The sequence below is a fragment of the Panonychus citri genome, unplaced genomic scaffold (genome assembly GCF_014898815.1).
Source record: "Panonychus citri isolate SS breed McGregor unplaced genomic scaffold, ASM1489881v1 Contig00001, whole genome shotgun sequence".
Lineage (NCBI taxonomy): Eukaryota > Metazoa > Arthropoda > Arachnida > Trombidiformes > Tetranychidae > Panonychus > Panonychus citri.
This window is the reverse complement of record NW_026515406.1, coordinates 1,173,894-1,190,359: the sequence shown is the minus strand read 5'-3', so window position 1 is coordinate 1,190,359 and position 16,466 is coordinate 1,173,894. Positions and strand designations below refer to the sequence as shown.

Sequence of the window (16,466 nt, the reverse complement as noted above, 5' to 3'; positions counted from 1 at the left end):
ATGTTTGGACAAGTGAGACAATTTAAATGTCCACCAAATTAACTTAATCATTTGATGGTTCGTTTAATTAACAACAGGAATATATTAAAATTTGGTGTAAATTAAAAAAGTCACTCGTCCATTTTGTTGTTTGGACAATAACTTTCATCTCAACATTTACAACAATAGTAATTAGAGGTGAAAATAGTAAATAAGCAATCTAAAGGAAACAATTACTACTGTTGGCCTACTAATTAATTACTAAATTAAGAAGCCCAATTGCCTCCTGATAGTTAATTAATTAGAATTAGAAAATACATCAATCGTAACTAAAAGACAAAACTTTACCGAAGTAAAAAATTTGAATCTAGAGCTTTGACTTTAAGTTTTATCTCCTTCCAACAATTAACTTATTCTTAATTGATGAAAATGATTCTAAATGGTAAAAAATCAGTTAAATTAAGGAACTGATTGTTGATTGTTGACTAACGTGTGAGTAGATTGAATTGAGAATAATCAAAAATTTTAGACTGTATGTCAAGGAAAATGATCATTTAATATTAATCAGTTTTCTCGTCACTTGATTGTTTCAAAACAATTAACTGATAAATTGTCAAAAATGATGTCGTTTGTCAAGAGATTACGCTTGATTGTTAGTTAATTTTTGTGTCAATTGGATTGTAATCGGGTGAATAGTAATCAATAGACTATTGTTAAAAGTGATATTAATTGAATTGATTGGATGATCAAATTTGGAAACATGTCATTAATCATTTCAACACTTTGATTCAATCAAATTAACTCTAGACTGTAAACTGGACAATCAAACCAATAAGATGACAATGAATTGTGATAATTAAATGAAAATTACTGATTAGATGTATGTCAGATATTCATGTAGCATCTTAATTGTGTTCACTTTCATTTTGATTATTATTCAGTGGAATCAAATCATCGCTATGGTTGGCAAATCATCAGTTTGAGGTCATCGTTACCATTGGACACAAAAGTTTGAGATTCGTTAATTGCGATTATAAATCCAGTTTATCTTTTCAATCAATAAATTATAATCGAAAATTGGCCGAAAAAGTTTTCCAAAATCAAGTAGGTAAGATGAGTTCAGGTAAGTGAAACCATCAGATGATAAAGAACCGTTGAAATGACCAATTTCATGGTTTGATGTCAATTCTTTCTGGATGAAGATAATCACTTGATGATGGTGACGATTATAATCAGTGTCTTAATTGAGTGTCAGCAATAAACAAAAAAAGAGAGGAAAAAAACAAATTCTGACACTTGGGTAACTCTCAATTCTCATTTCGCTTTCTCTTGATCATCAAGTGTGGATGAACCTAAATATAATTTTAAGAAAATGATAATTTAAATGTTAATAGCATTAAAATGACAATAATAGTTAATCATCATCATCAATATAAGCGTGAAAGTAAATCACTGGGTCTTAAAAGTTAATAGCATATTTATATTGGGATGAAGAAAGAAAAAAGGAAAGTTAATATTAAGGGAAAGCCCTAAATGACCTGAAGGGTCGGTCAGGTTGATCATTTTTCTTTTAATGTTTGTCCAAGAATAGATAAAACCTACTCTCGAACTGTCCAGTTGTCCAATAGAGAGAGAAACCAAGACAACACCCAGAAAATCTTGTTGAAAGATTAAAATGAAAATGAGAAGATTTCGTCAAATGTGGGTCACTGGCGATTTAAAGGTAAATCGCACAATTAATATAAACCTTTAAGCCCGAAACTGGAAAAGTGAGAAAAGAGAAAGCTGAAAAAAAGAAGATAAAAAATGAGTGAGTGTGTATGTGAGAGAGATAAAGGGAAGATATTGAATCGACTTAAGGGCGGATGAAGATGAAGATACGACGATGGGGAGTAGCGACCTGAAAAAACAAATTAACCAGAATAGGTCACAAAAAGAACTGTTTTTGATTATCGACACACTCAGACCAATTGATGAGATTTTCACTCTCTTCTCATCGTCTTCATATTCTTTGTCACTTAAGTGTTTTCCTCGGAAGAGTCAACTTTACCTCCGTTCTTCTTTTTTCCTCTCCATTAGAAAAGTGATCTTTCGATTTTTCTTTGAATATTTTTTTTTTTACTTCAGTTCGATTGCCACACAATGAAAACAATCATCTCTGTCTTTTTATTGTTCTCCTTCATATCTTTGGGTTTTGCTGGATCAGAATCAGAAATCAGCGATACCACAAAAAGACCTGAAAATGGGACCAATTTCCAGTTCCAACAACCGGAGAAAGTGAAAATTAACTTATTGGAATTGGTCAGTGGTGTTGGTAAAGCCATTCACTTGATGTTGAATCAAAATTCCAATAGTTCATTGTTATTGAACCAAAGGTCATCTTCTATTGTTTCGGACACTCCGGTTGCTCCTATTAACGGTAGTTTAACATCTTCAGCTTCAACGATAATCGGTTCTACTGATACTCGAGCTGCTCGGGAGAAGGAGGAAAATAGTAAACGCGCCGAGGAACTGCGAATTGAAATTGCCCGACGAACAGCACAATTACAGAAGATTGTTGGCTCAGCAATTGAGATAATGCGTGATCGAGGCGATGTTATGGTCAGACGAATCTTGGAACATCTCAACACACGACTTGATCAGGCTCGAACCAATGCCGATAAAATTTTGAAAGAACCAGCTACTTCCGAGATGGCAGTTCGAACCTTAAACACAATCAATCAAGGTCTTAATGGTGTTAATCAGATGATCCACAATGTCCTTAATCGAGTTAATATTAGAATCAATGTCGACCTAAAGAAGCCAAATGGGGAGAACGAGAAAGTAAAAGAGAATTAGAAAAATAAATGTTAAGATGATAAACAAAAACGCTCATCTTAAACTAGACTATTTTTGATGATTCAATATTTTTTGTTTCTAATTGTGAACAATTAACACATATACACAAATAGAAAATCTAATGGAAAATTCATATAAAATATATACATAAATAGGAAAAACCAATTAAAATTATGATGATCGTTGATCACAATTAAAGTAAGATAACCCACCTTTACAATTGAAGAATAAAGCAAAAACAATTCATTAATTTGTCACTGACCTTCCATTAATTGTACCCATTAATACACTTGATTATTGTTCCAAAAACGTGATCAAATTTCACTCTCATGTGCTAATTAATAGAAGAAGAAAAAAAAACAAACAAATTGAACAATTAAAAGGGAAAAGAAAACAATAAAAGTTAAAAAATTGGAATTGAAGAAAAAAACAATTACCTATCAGGTGAGAAAGAAAAGAAAACTCATCATCAGATGAAAAGCCAAAAAAGAAAATGATTCCATTAAAAGAACGAAGTTAATCCATGAAAACAAATCCAATTGAATGACCAACAATCAAAAGAATTAAAGACAAACAATTAAAATTCACAATCATAAACAAAGAATTTAAATTTGAATTGAGTATAGACAAAAAGATTACACTTGTTCCTCTTAGGCCTTAGGCCTACGGAAGAGCAACAGGTTGACCAGAAAGAGAAACAACAATGGAAACGAAAAGTGTACAGATTGATTTCGAATCAATTCCAAGTGAGATTAATTCTTCTCGTCAATTAATCATGATCACAATTAATCAACAACAATTAAAGATGGAAGAGAAAAAGAAAAGAGAAAAAGAAAAAACAATTTACACTTGTTGTCATTTCCGCCGCTTGTTGGGGCTGAAGAGCCAAAGATCTTTTGCTTTCATCACAACACAATTTTGTTTCTTTCTCTCACTTGACTCTTCCTCTCTTTTTGTTTTAATTTAAATTCTATTTAATTAATCAATGACTAATCAATATGTTTGTACTCATCTATTTAACTAGTGTTTAGTTTAATTACTGTTTCCATTCTGGTTCAACTGTTTGGTATTTGTAACTTTTAGGGTCTACCAAATTACCTTAATTGGATTGAAGTTCAACTTGGTGTCTCTCCCTTTCATCATCATCAATCCATATCATCAATTTATCTTTTACTCTTTCTCTCTTTAATTGTTTATCTTAAAATCAAAGAGAGATAATCATCCTAGTGGATTGACTATTATTACTTTCTGGTGATCCTAATTGTCAAAGTAAGTGAGTTCTCAGAGATCTTGTTTTCTTTTCTTTTCTCTCACAAAGTGTATACACAACGTTTCATGTTTCATTTTTCTAAACCAATAACTTACTATTATTGCTCCTCTTTCTCTTTCTTTCTCTTTCTCTTTCTCTTTCTCCTTCTTTCTTTCATTTTCTCTCTCTTTTTCTCATGGAATTTCTAGTCATCTATGTTTCTATTTGAATGGTTCCATTTTTAATTTCTCTAATCTAATTGTCCAACTGATACAATGGATGAAAATTGGACTCCTGTTGAGGATAAATTCAAATATGGAGTTGGTAAGATTTCAATGAATTTTTATTTCTCTCTCTCTCTCTTTTCTCTCTTCTCTCCCTCTCTATTCCTCTTTCACTTGTCTTGTCTATTATTATTAATAATTATGTGTAATTTTACTCATTCATTTATTTTCTCTCACTCTCCATCTATTACATGAAACAGCCATTTCCAACTTCTCGCCATCATCATTGGTTAACATTAAAAGCGCCTTAGAGTTGACTGTTGGTGAAACTATTGTCATCCAACTGACCACCAAAGATTGGTTTTATGGCCATAAAACGGGTGAAAATATTTCCGGAATATTTCCTAAAAGTTATATTGCAATTAAGGAACCAACTGATGATAAGAATGGGTAGGTTTCTGATGACATGGTCAACTTGATGTGTACAATATGTAGATGATCATCTGACCATTTAATCTCTCACAAAAATGAAGTAATTATTTTCTTCGTTTCATCACAAACTTTCATCTCATTAAGAGATTTAACAGACTGGAAATTGTTATAATTTCTTTGGTTCATCTATTCTTCATTCTTATTATTCTACTTTTATCACATATTCTCTTAGCCAAGATTGAAAATTCTCTTTAATCAAACTTTTACCAATTCTTTTCTTCTTCAAGCTCCACAAGAGAGCCAAGTATAGCTCTTGAAGTCGCAATAATAATCCGAGAATGGAAAATAAAATGGAGACAACTTTACATTGTAAGTTCCAATTTCTCACCCTTTTACTCTTGGAACAAACTTTTATTTCTATCTTCTATTCTTTGTATTTATCTTTACAGAAGCGAAGTAAAGACTTTGACACTGTCAGACTGATGATGATTGAGATGATTGACCTACGAAGTAAAATAATGTCCGGTGCCTTACCTGTAGACGAGCTTAAAATAATCAAGCAAACACTAACTTCTAAAATTGATTTAGGGAATGTGTAAGTTGATATTATTGATTATCGACATTTTTTACTATCATTTACGCTAATGTTATGATATATACATTATCTTTCTAGTTTACTTGGATTTGATATGATTGTTCGGGATGATCAAGGAAATGTTCTAGATCCAAGTGAATGTAGTGCCATTGAACTTTACCGTGCCCATGAAAATTCAACCGCTAAAATAAGGAAAGAATCAAATCGAGGTCTAGCAATCGCAATAGAAAACAAGGAAATTCTTCAAGCAATGAAGGGTGTAAATAGTCTTCATTTCTCTCTCTATGTAACAATCAACAATTGTACCTGTCACATTGGTGAAGATGCCGACATATTGATAACCCTTTACGATGGAAAAGAGTCCAAGTTCATCAGTGAAAATTATGTTGTTCCCTGGAGCTCACAAGGATTAATGAAGGAATTTGCTAAATCCAACAAAGGACGTGTTGTATTCTGTGTATGTGTTTACCTTTATTCATTGATAATCTAAAATTTGATTAGTGTCTATTTATGGAATTTACTTGGAGATGATTGTCAAATTAACAGGAAGAGGAAAAGAGGCAGGATGATATTTTCATTTCTACATTTCTACTTGATTTCCATCTAAATGATAAAAAAAAACGAGCTTTAATTATTTTTCTAGTTCATTGAACTACTTCATACGAGTTTCAAAGCTCATGTTTATGTTAACTAATCATTAGAGATACAAATTTTTATTGTATCATTAGTTTCTCTTGTTAACCTTCAAATTGATAACAGAAATTGGTATCGCTCTTTTCAGAGCTTCGTTCTCAAATAAGCTCAAATTGAAGCTGTAATTATAAACTCTTCTTACATTTCCTGCTTAATTGCTGAGTATAATAGTCAGTTTGTTGAGATGAAAGTGGATTTTATTTATTTATCTTTTTTGGTGGTTTGTTTATTTTCCCAAATTGATCCACTATTTCTGAGAATTTAATTTTCTCTTATTATTATCATTATTTCAAACAGGATCTCGGAAGTAAAGACTTAAAACGGGAAAAAGTTTACATAATTTGTCAAATCATTCGTAAAGGTGCAATGGAATTAAAGGAAAATGATCAAAGTCATCGAGGAAAAAGTTTATCACAATTGAAGAAAGATCAGCATAAACGGTTAAATGAAGGTATTCGACGTCCATTTGGTGTTGCCGCTTTCGATGTGACGGACATTTTAAAAGGAAAAGTCGAAAGTGACGGAGAGAAACATTTTTTTATTCCTTTCATGCAATGTATGGAAAAGGATACACTCGATTCAACAATTCGAAAACTTCTTTCTCTTAAAGGTGAAATCAGTGAAAAAGATCACAAAGGTCAAGGGCTATGGATATCATACAAACTATTACTTGGTGATCTTGAAAAGGCTCGTGGCGATTCACCTCACCTAATCTCTCAATACACCAAAATAGCTCGTCGAATGGGTTTCCCTGAGATTATCCTACCAGGTGACATTCGCAATGATTTATATTTAACTCTGATTTCTGGTGATTTCAGTTCAAAGGCAAGTAATGCTAAGAATATTGAAGTAACCATAAGAGCGTGCAATGATAAGGGAATGGTCCTTTCCGAAGCAATTAGTATTGGCCCTGGCCTACCATTAGGATCAGAGTACAAGTCCGTTGTGTATTATCACGAGGAAAAACCGAAATGGATGGAAACTGTCAAAATTTCACTGGACATTGAAGATTTTCGTAATGCCCACCTAAAGATAACTTATAAACACCGATCCAGTAATGAATCAAAAGACAAGAATGAGAAACCTTTTGCCTTTTCATTTATTCGTCTTATGAATGAAAACGGTACTACTCTTAAAGACTCTGTCCATGAGCTTTTAATTTATAAAATTGATTCTAAAAAATATGATGAAACCGATTCCAATGTTAGCTATTTCAAACTACCTTCAACACGAGCTGAACTTGAGACCAAAATCCCGAAGGCAACCTACTCCAATTCCGGATCTAGTTTGAAATTGGCCTTTTCCAATATTAGCGTCCCTGGTTTAACCCTTAATCCTCGTGATGTTTGTCTTGTTTCCTCGATTGTCTGTTCAACCAAATTGACCCAAAACATTGACCTTCTTGGCCTATTGAAATCACCTCCATCTACAAACGACGAGGAACTGAAAGCTTGTCTTTAGCATTTATGAAAGTTGATGGTGAAGATATTGTCAAGTTTTTACAAGACATTTTAGATTCACTTTTCAAAACCTTAACCGACAAGGAATCAGATGAATTTGTTGACTTGGTGTTCAAAGCATTGGTCTTTGTGGTTGGTTTAATCTCGGATACCAAGTATCAACATTTCCGTCCCGTACTTAACGTTTACATTGAGAAAACCTTTTCGGCTGCTTTAGCTTACAATAAATTGATTATTGCACTTCGACGATACATTGACAAATTATCCGCTGGACGATTACAGTGTAGTAGTGACAAATTAAATGGACCATCAGCACTTGACGCTTCCATTGGATCAGTTCACCGAGATTTTAATGATAGTCAATTTGTGATCAGTATGATGAAAAGTTTGGAATTTCTTTTCAAATTTGTTGTTCGATCTCGATGTCTTTTCCTTGAATCCCAGAGACTCCAAAGATTTGACCATGTTTCCCTCGATCATATGATTGAATTTACTTCAATGCAAGATTTACTCATTTCTTTTACTTCACTAATGTCACCCCGAAGTAAAGCAAGCATTGAAATCCAAGCATTGTGCCTTAAATACATTCCACCCGCAATACCTGAGATACTGATTGTCTTTGAAAGGAAAACTTTAAGTCACATATTAACTGAATTAATTACTCGAGTTCCTTACGAAAAGTTGAAACAGCAAAAGTTAATCTTTATGTTGGATATCATTCAGTGTGATTGCCTTTTCGGTGACCCGGAAGCAAGGAAAATATTATTACCCGTGTTTAGTGAACATATTCACCATTTTCTCGAGAAGAAAACTGAATTAGATTATTCTGTTCAAGTGCTAAGTGAAATTTTAATAGCTCTAAGTCATCGTCCATCCGATGAAATCGAAGCCGATATTGCCGACCTAATGATGGCCCTCCTTCGAACCGTTATACTCGCCGTTATTGGTCGAGGTCGTGATCAACTATTAATCGGCAACCTAGTTGCCATTATGATTGATATTCTTCGCCTTATGACCCCAGGTCATTACGATAAATACATGGAACTCTATAGTGACCATCGGCAATTGTTAGAATTTCTAATTGAACTACTTTTGGTCTTTAAAGATCTTGTTTGTGCTCCAGTTTATCCTATTGACTGGATTGAGATGTTGATGCTTCAAAATTATGTCATATTAACATCGTTGAAACAATTTGCGATGAAAATTCGTGAACGTTTTGTAGGCACTCACTTTGAATATCAATTATGGAACAACTTTTTCCACTGTGCAATCGCCTTCCTAACACAGAAAGCACTTCAATTGGAAAACTTTTCTCTCACCAAACGGAACAAAATTTACGATCGTTATCGTGATATGAGACGTGAAGCAGCCTCAGAGATTCGTTGTATGTGGTTCCATTTAGATACTCACACTATTGAATTTGTTCCTGACTTAATTGGTCCCTTTTTAGAAGTTGCTCTTATTCCCGATCAACATCTTCGCAAAGAAATTATCCCAATTTTCTTTGAGATGATGCAATGTGAATTCTATTCAGCCCGTGTACCCACCCAACGAACATTTAAAGGCTGTGAAGATGAAATGATTACACAATTAGATAAAATGATCGAGGCAGGTAAAGGAGATATTAATTTCCGTGAATTGTTGAAACGAGAAATTGAAGATAAATTTGAAAATCATTCTCACATGAGGGAAAAAGGATTAAAATTTGTCAACATGGTTGACAAATTGATTCGTCGGTTACTCGAGTATCGAGCAATGTTGAATGACGATGTTGAAGAGAATCAAGAATGTCTAATGATCTGTATTGTTAATCTACTTGAATTTTATCATAAACACAAGAGAGAGGAAATGTATCTACGATATTTGTACAAATTGGTCGATCTTCATATCGCCTGTGAAAACTACACTGAAGCTGCCTACGCACTCTTATTACACGCTACTCTCCTTCACTGGACCGATGAACCTTTACCGCCTCAGTTAAGGTCAGAACGTAATCCGGAAAGTAAATCTCATCGAGAGTTAAAGGAAAACCTTTACAAGACAATAATCGATTACTTTGAGAAAGGTCAACAATGGGAGGAAGGTTTAAAAGTTTGCAAAGACTTAATAATCAAGTACGAACGAGACATACTCGACTATGTTCAACTATCAAATTTGTACCAAAAAATGGCCACACTTTATGATCATATTGTGAAACAAACTCGAATCAAGCGAGATTATTATCGAGTCGCTTATTATGGTAAAGGATTTCCTGCTTTCCTCCGGAACAAAGTATTCATCCACCGAGGAAAACCTTATGAGCGTCTCGGTGAATTTACCAAACGTCTTATGGACATGTTTCCAAATTGTATTAAATTAGATCCACTTGCTTCACCTGATCAAGAGATTACCGATTCCGATGGTCAACATCTTCAAATCAAAACGGTTGACCCATTGGTTGAATTGAAAGACCGTTTCAGAGGAAAACTACTCCATCCTCATATAATCTCCTTCTATGAAGGTAATCAAGTTCAAAAGTTCAGTCTCTCAAGGATATTTAAACGTGAATCTTATTGGGGTGAAAATGAATTTGCCTCTCGTTGGGTTGAAAGAACAGTCATGAAAACTCAATATCCACTTCCGGGAATTTTAACCTGTTTCATGGTAACCGAAGTTAACTCATCAGAGTTTTCTCCAATTGAAATTGCTATCGAAGACATGGAGAAAACTAAATCTGATGTAATCCGAGCAATATGTTCCCATCACTATCAATTACCCAATTTAAATATCGCTGAGATACTTTTGATGAAAATTCAAGGTATTGTCGAGGCTGCGGTCAATGGGGGTATCGTTAATTATGAAAAGGCTTTCGTTGAGAGTAGGGAATATATTCAGATTGATGATGGAATGGACATTGGACGTAAAGATGATCTCATCAAAAAGTTAATCAATTCAATTGCTTCCCTGATTCCTATTCTAGAGATTGCATTTGCTCTTGTTAAACCTTTCATCACTCCCGATCTTCAACCTTTGTATGAACATTTAGAGGAATCGTTCCGTAAAATGAAACAATCACGAGAAGTGGCCTATGGTAAACGACCACCTCCCAAGGAATTAACTTTCCTATTAAACGAGATCAACAAACGTAACTCATCATCAACTGAAGGAGAAGAGAAATTGGATCGATCAAGGTAAAAGTCTAATTCTAATTTATTTCTCTAGTTTATTTGTTAATATATTATCTTTCTCTTCACCTTTTAGTCTCAATCAAAGCGTTGGTAAAGGACGATCTCGATCGGTGTTTAGTCTTGCTAATCCGCCCAATTGGTCATTTCCCTCTGGGGCAACAATGAAGGAAACTCTGAGATCCAAGAAAAATTCATCCAATTCCAATGCCAATAGAAAAGCTAAAGGTGAAAGTAGCACCAAATGGTTTGACGTTAATGATAACAATCCAAGTTCGTTAGGTGATAATACCAATAACAATAATAATAACGAGATAAATACCGCCCGTTCCTCTGCAAACGATGTCTCAATGGACTCACTTTTGGTACGATCAGCTGCTATACGAACACCTAGACCTCGAAGTGGAGGACAAATAAGACCCTCTCCAGGTCGAAGTCCAATGAATCACACACTCTCAGCGACCTGTTTAACTACTTTTCCAATCCAATCCGAGCCTGAATACAATGAATCATCAGATATATTACAAGATTCACCAGAACCACCGCCACTTCCAGTTAAACAACATTCCACCATGGATCTGTCCATTGGTAGTCCCGATCGTGAACCCTTAACAATAGATGATCGAACTTCCTTTTCTCGTAATCGTAAAGGCTCCTTGCCCTCTAAATCATCAATCTTCAACAAACCCCTTCCACCACCACCACCCACCGTTGTTTATTATGCTCACGCCCGACAAACATCAGTTCCTAGTTATCGAACAAGCTCTCGAACCTATGTGTCACCCGAAGATAATACAGAACCACCTCTTCTGCCAAAGAGACCAAGTCATAGTACCACCAACCTCTCAGTGCCAATTTCCTCCGAATCAAGGAAAGATGCTATTTGAAAGAGGGCCAATAATCATACAATTAATTTCCATTTACTAATTACAAGGAAAAGAGGATCAACCTAGTCTTTAATTATCCTTAAATTGTCCACCTACTTTGGCCTTATCATATTTTTTTACCCACCATTGAGTAATATTTAAATTCCAATAATTAACAGTATCATTCATCAAACAATTATTAGTGCTAACTGGATTTAAGGTATTAATCATCATCATCATTATCAAGGAAACAAAATGAACCAAACAATTATTGCCATGAAAAAAAAACCATTTTTTATACTTACGATTCTAAGCTCTATTTTTATAAAACTGTGATTATTATCAACCTTGGATAATCAACGAAAATCATCCTAAATCATACCAACACAATCAAAGTCAATCAACAAGAAGAGAAAACAAAATCAAGGCTAATTAATCAACTTGACTAAAGTTATCAACCAAATTGTTTCTTTAATTTTTCTCTCTCTCTCTCTCTCTACCAAAACCATAAATGGGACACACACTAAAGCATATTCAATATGTAATCAATCATAATTGTAGACTATTTTATTTATCTTCCTCTCTCCAAATCATTCACCTTCTAATGACTTTTAATTGCCTTAATTTGATTGAAAAACATTTATCTCAATTGTTAAATAAATTCACAGGTAACAATTTATTTCTATTAAATTAAACATTTCAAACTCGAGACTATCAAAACCCTCAGAAGAAAATCGTAATTTATTATTAACACTAGAACACAGAATTTCAATTTTCCAATTAAAGTAAATCAACCAAAAGGGACAATTAAAAACCGAGAAAAAATAAAATCAAAGTTTACAATTAAATCGAAATAATTTGTATTTGGCGCCAAGAAGAAAAATTCATTTTCTCTTTAACTCCAAACACATGGTTGACTTTTCTTTTTAAATTTCCTTTTGTTTTCCAATTTTATTTTGATTGTTTATTTTATTCTCTCATTAATTTTGTTCATTATTTAATTTATTGATCGTTATGAAGGTGAAACGTTACAAGAGGGTTAGTAAGTACTTACAATTTTATCGTACTAACTTTGGTTTCCGAGCTCCTTATCAAGTGCTAATTGATGGGACCTTTTGTCAGAGAGCTTTGAAAAATAAAGTTAATATTCGTGAGCAATTACCTAAATATATTGGAGATGAAGTTACATTTAACACTACTATTTGTGTAATTAACGAGGTACAAAACATTGGTGAGTTTAATGTGCTATTGTCTTATTGGTATATTCACATTTCTTGTTGAGAATTTGATTCTAATAATGTGACTATTTTTTAATTTTCATTCTCTCTTTGTTTCTGTTAAATTTTATTCCTTTTAGGTCACTCTGTTTATGGTGCATTTCTAATTGTTAAACAATTTAAACCCCGTAAATGTGGACATAAAAATCCTATTGGTGCTGCAGCCTGTATTCGTTCATTGGTTGGTAAAGAAAATTCAGATCACTTTATCGTCGCCACTTCAGACAAAGTTTTGACACAAGAATTACGGAAAGTACCTGGATGTCCTTTGCTCTATTTGAAAAATAATAATATGAATTTAGAAGCACCTTCGCAGGCTAGTATTGAAAATGGAACTGAGATAAAACGTAAACAAGTTGGATCTGAACAAGTTGAACTTGAACGTTTAAGGGAATTGAAAGGTGAACTATTAGGAGCCAATGAAGAGGATGAAGCAAGTAAAAAGAAGAAAAGAAAAGGACCCAAACAACCTAATCCATTATCTTGCAAAAAGAAGAAAAAAATTGCAAATAATCAAGCAAATAAAACCAATTCAAAATCAACCGAAGACTCGAAAACTGAAAGAAAACGAAGAAGAAGAAAACAATCAACAAATTTCTCTATCATCCAAAAAGTTATTGACACTTTCACTAAACCAAATAACGAAGAAAATCCAGACAATTAACATGTTAAAATGATTTTTTTATTCAATTAAATTAACTAATTTAGTTTCTCTTCACAAATCACCTTACAATCAAAAATTTTTACTTTTCCATTTCCATGGTAACCAAATCAGCTGATACTTTTTCTCATTGACAATTTTTTCCTCGTTTTCTCACAAAATCTAATTATCTTTCGTTAATTCTGTACTCATTTTCCAAGTTAATCACAGTAATTTAATTTAAAATCCTCTCCAAATGGCCGGTAATAAATCCAAGTAAGTTTTAATCAACTCCTTTCGTGTCTATCTAATGATTAAACCTCCTAATCAAGATGTTTACTTTTCGCTTCACATTGAATCACATTTTTGTCATATCTTCATTGGTTGTTAATCTGGATTAACTTTTGCTCTTAATTTTTTGTTAATTAGGTTTATCATGGTCTGTATTAGAAGTGTCGTCACTGGACATCGGAGAAACGCCATTCGCCCAAGAGCCGGGGAGAAACTGGAAGTGTTAAGATACGATCCCAAGATACAAGACATGGCGATTTACCTTGAGGATAAAAAAGTTCATTCTTGTAAATATTAAACAATTAACGATGCTCATCAAATGGGTTGTAATTTAGTGCTAGCTGATTGTATAAAAGAAGCAAAAATGTTGCAAGATAAACAATTTGCTAAATAATTTATTGGGTTAACAATTATTTCCATGGTTTCTTTTGCTGATTCTCATCTAAATCAAATTGAATTAAATTTATTTCGTGAATTTTGTTTCCCTTGTTATCAAATGATGAAATCAAACACAAAGATATTGGTTTAATTTTGGGTTGAAACTTATTCCAACCCTTGATATCAACCAATCTGGTAAGAGAACATCAAATTGAGCAATTAGCTAATTGTACAATCCATCATAGAGATTATGTAGTTCAAGTGATTAAAGATTTAAAATTGCCACTAACTGTTAGTTTTTCTCACTTAAGTATCTTCATCAACTGTCGCACGTTGAAAGTATTAAGTGTCTTTTTGTTACTCTACTTAAGAAAGTCTAATCTTCTCAGTTAATTAGTTAATTACTCGCAGATTAAACGATGGATTTTATAGTTAACCTTCTTGGTCCTAAACCAATGTCACCTTACGAAACGGGGGAATATGTTCACTCGGTTTCGAAAAATGTTCGTGTTAATTGGGATGGAATTCGGTTCGTGGCCAATGAAGTAAGGAAAAAGATTCTCGACCTTTAACCTTGAACTAATCATTTCTTTTCCATGACCTGTTACATATTTAGTTGTACTCAACTCTAAGTGCCAATCAATATGATTTATCGGCTTGGAGGAAGCACCCGTTACATCCTAAAACCCTTTGTGATACAACAATTAACTGGATCTTTTTAGTTGATTCGCTCAACTTTTCCTTTTGGGCCAATAAAGGTGAAGAGTTCGCAGTCACTTGGCGAGGAGTTGAATACATTGGTTATTGGGCACTTTGTGCGGCAATTAATCGAGCCCTTGACCAAGGAATCCCAATGGTTGATCCCGCTTATTATGGTAATTTAACTTTGTACCAAGTGAAACGGATACTTAAGGCTCATCGTCCAGGTAAACCCAACGAACTGATTGACTTTCCCTTGATGGAGGAGAGACATCGCATCATGAGGAAACATGGTAAAGTGCTAATGGTGTCAGTGCCAATTTTCATCATCTTAATCACAATTTGTCCACAATCAATCCATCGTTCTGATCTTCTAATCAATCTTCTAATCAATTATATTCCAGAACTTGGGTAATAACTTTGCCGCTTTGATTGTTAAATCTAAATCAAGTGCGATGATCCTGCTAAAGAAGATACTTGATCGTTTTCCGAGCTTCAGAGATGTAGCTGAATACAATGGGAAGAAAGGTAACAATTAATTACCTGAGTTGTAAACCAGATTAATATTTAGATTATTTGATAATCTAATCTTATCCCATTGCAGTTTCTTTCCATAAACGAGCTCAGATCTTAATTGCTGATATTTACGCTTGTTATGAGAATCAAGGAATTGGACATTTCCATGATATTGAGGAATTGACAGCTTTTGCTGATTACAGGTAATTGATTATCATCAAATGAGAAGTGATTTCAATCATTAATCGTCTAATTTGATTTACAGAGTTCCTCAGATTTTGTACTATTACAATGCTCTAACTTACAAGAATGAACTAATTGCTCGTCTTAAATTTGGTGAATTAATGAGACACGGAGATCCAGATGAGACTGAAATTAGAGCGGGAACAATTTATGCGGTGGAAAAAATTAAACACCAAGTACGACGATTGGCACGAAGGAATCAGAATCATTCACTGATAATTAACTCGATAATTGTTGATTTTTGGCTATGGGACACTCGTCGTAGCAATGCTGAAGCGATTGATTTTAAATTGCCACATCATAAAGTTAGATCAATTTACTATTAGTTTTCCTATTACTTTACAATTAGAAATTAGTCAAGAGCTGTGAAATATTCATAACTTTTCATGATCAACAATTACTTTCTGAATCCCCTTAACTTCATGCCAACTAATTGCTCAAACTGTAATGCTAATTGTCCAAACATTGAATATTAAAATTTCTGCTTTGATATCAACTCTTAATTCAAATCATTTCAATTTCCACAGATCTAAATCTTCATTGATTGTTTCTATTAAGATCAAGCTCTCCGATAATTCATATTAAATACTTAATAATAATCAACACTAAGGTGATCAGCTGATTAGTTTAAATCAATCATCTTTCTACATGCTTATAAAAATGAGTTTCCAATTGAATGTATTGTTGAATCTACGGACGCCTCGGGCTAAGATTGACCTTCAATGTTGATTATGCTAATTATGAAATTTACATTCGGTAAAAAGAAATCACTTTGAATAACTAAAAGTTCGAGGAAAGGAAAAAGAAACTAATTAACTTTGTAAAACTAATTTAATTGTTTACTTACTATGAACTTTGGGAATTCCCTGATCGGTTATAAAACATGAAGATGATTATTTTGACTAAGAAATTTATTAGTGAC

General features: G+C 33.4%; 4 protein-coding genes across 4 annotated transcripts; all 4 read left to right on the top strand.

Annotated features, from left to right (window-relative positions):
- The first annotated feature begins 2,024 nt into the window (after positions 1-2,024).
- On the top strand, positions 2,025-3,067 carry LOC128385710 (uncharacterized). The gene has a single exon (XM_053344606.1). The coding sequence runs from the start codon at positions 2,122-2,124 to the stop codon at positions 2,815-2,817; it is 696 nt and encodes a 231-aa protein (XP_053200581.1). The 5' UTR covers positions 2,025-2,121; the 3' UTR covers positions 2,818-3,067.
- Positions 3,068-3,699: 632 nt separating this feature from the next.
- LOC128385681 (dedicator of cytokinesis protein 2-like) lies at positions 3,700-12,209 on the top strand. Its single transcript, XM_053344570.1, is given in 9 exon segments — positions 3,700-4,086; positions 4,276-4,390; positions 4,551-4,740; positions 5,010-5,091; positions 5,172-5,317; positions 5,396-5,774; positions 6,308-7,468; positions 7,471-10,640; positions 10,711-12,209. Coding segments are annotated over 8 exon segments (5,988 nt in total). The 5' UTR covers positions 3,700-4,086; positions 4,276-4,341; the 3' UTR covers positions 11,522-12,209.
- Positions 12,210-12,422: 213 nt separating this feature from the next.
- Positions 12,423-13,499, top strand: LOC128385700 (rRNA-processing protein UTP23 homolog). Its single transcript, XM_053344593.1, has 2 exons — positions 12,423-12,731; positions 12,858-13,499. The coding sequence occupies exons 1-2, from the start codon at positions 12,515-12,517 to the stop codon at positions 13,439-13,441; spliced, it is 801 nt and encodes a 266-aa protein (XP_053200568.1). The 5' UTR covers positions 12,423-12,514; the 3' UTR covers positions 13,442-13,499.
- Positions 13,500-14,014: 515 nt separating this feature from the next.
- On the top strand, positions 14,015-16,040 carry LOC128385691 (queuosine salvage protein-like). The gene is made up of 5 exons (XM_053344582.1): positions 14,015-14,631; positions 14,703-15,092; positions 15,190-15,313; positions 15,390-15,504; positions 15,567-16,040. The coding sequence occupies exons 1-5, from the start codon at positions 14,506-14,508 to the stop codon at positions 15,868-15,870; spliced, it is 1,059 nt and encodes a 352-aa protein (XP_053200557.1). The 5' UTR covers positions 14,015-14,505; the 3' UTR covers positions 15,871-16,040.
- Positions 16,041-16,466: the final 426 nt, after the last annotated feature.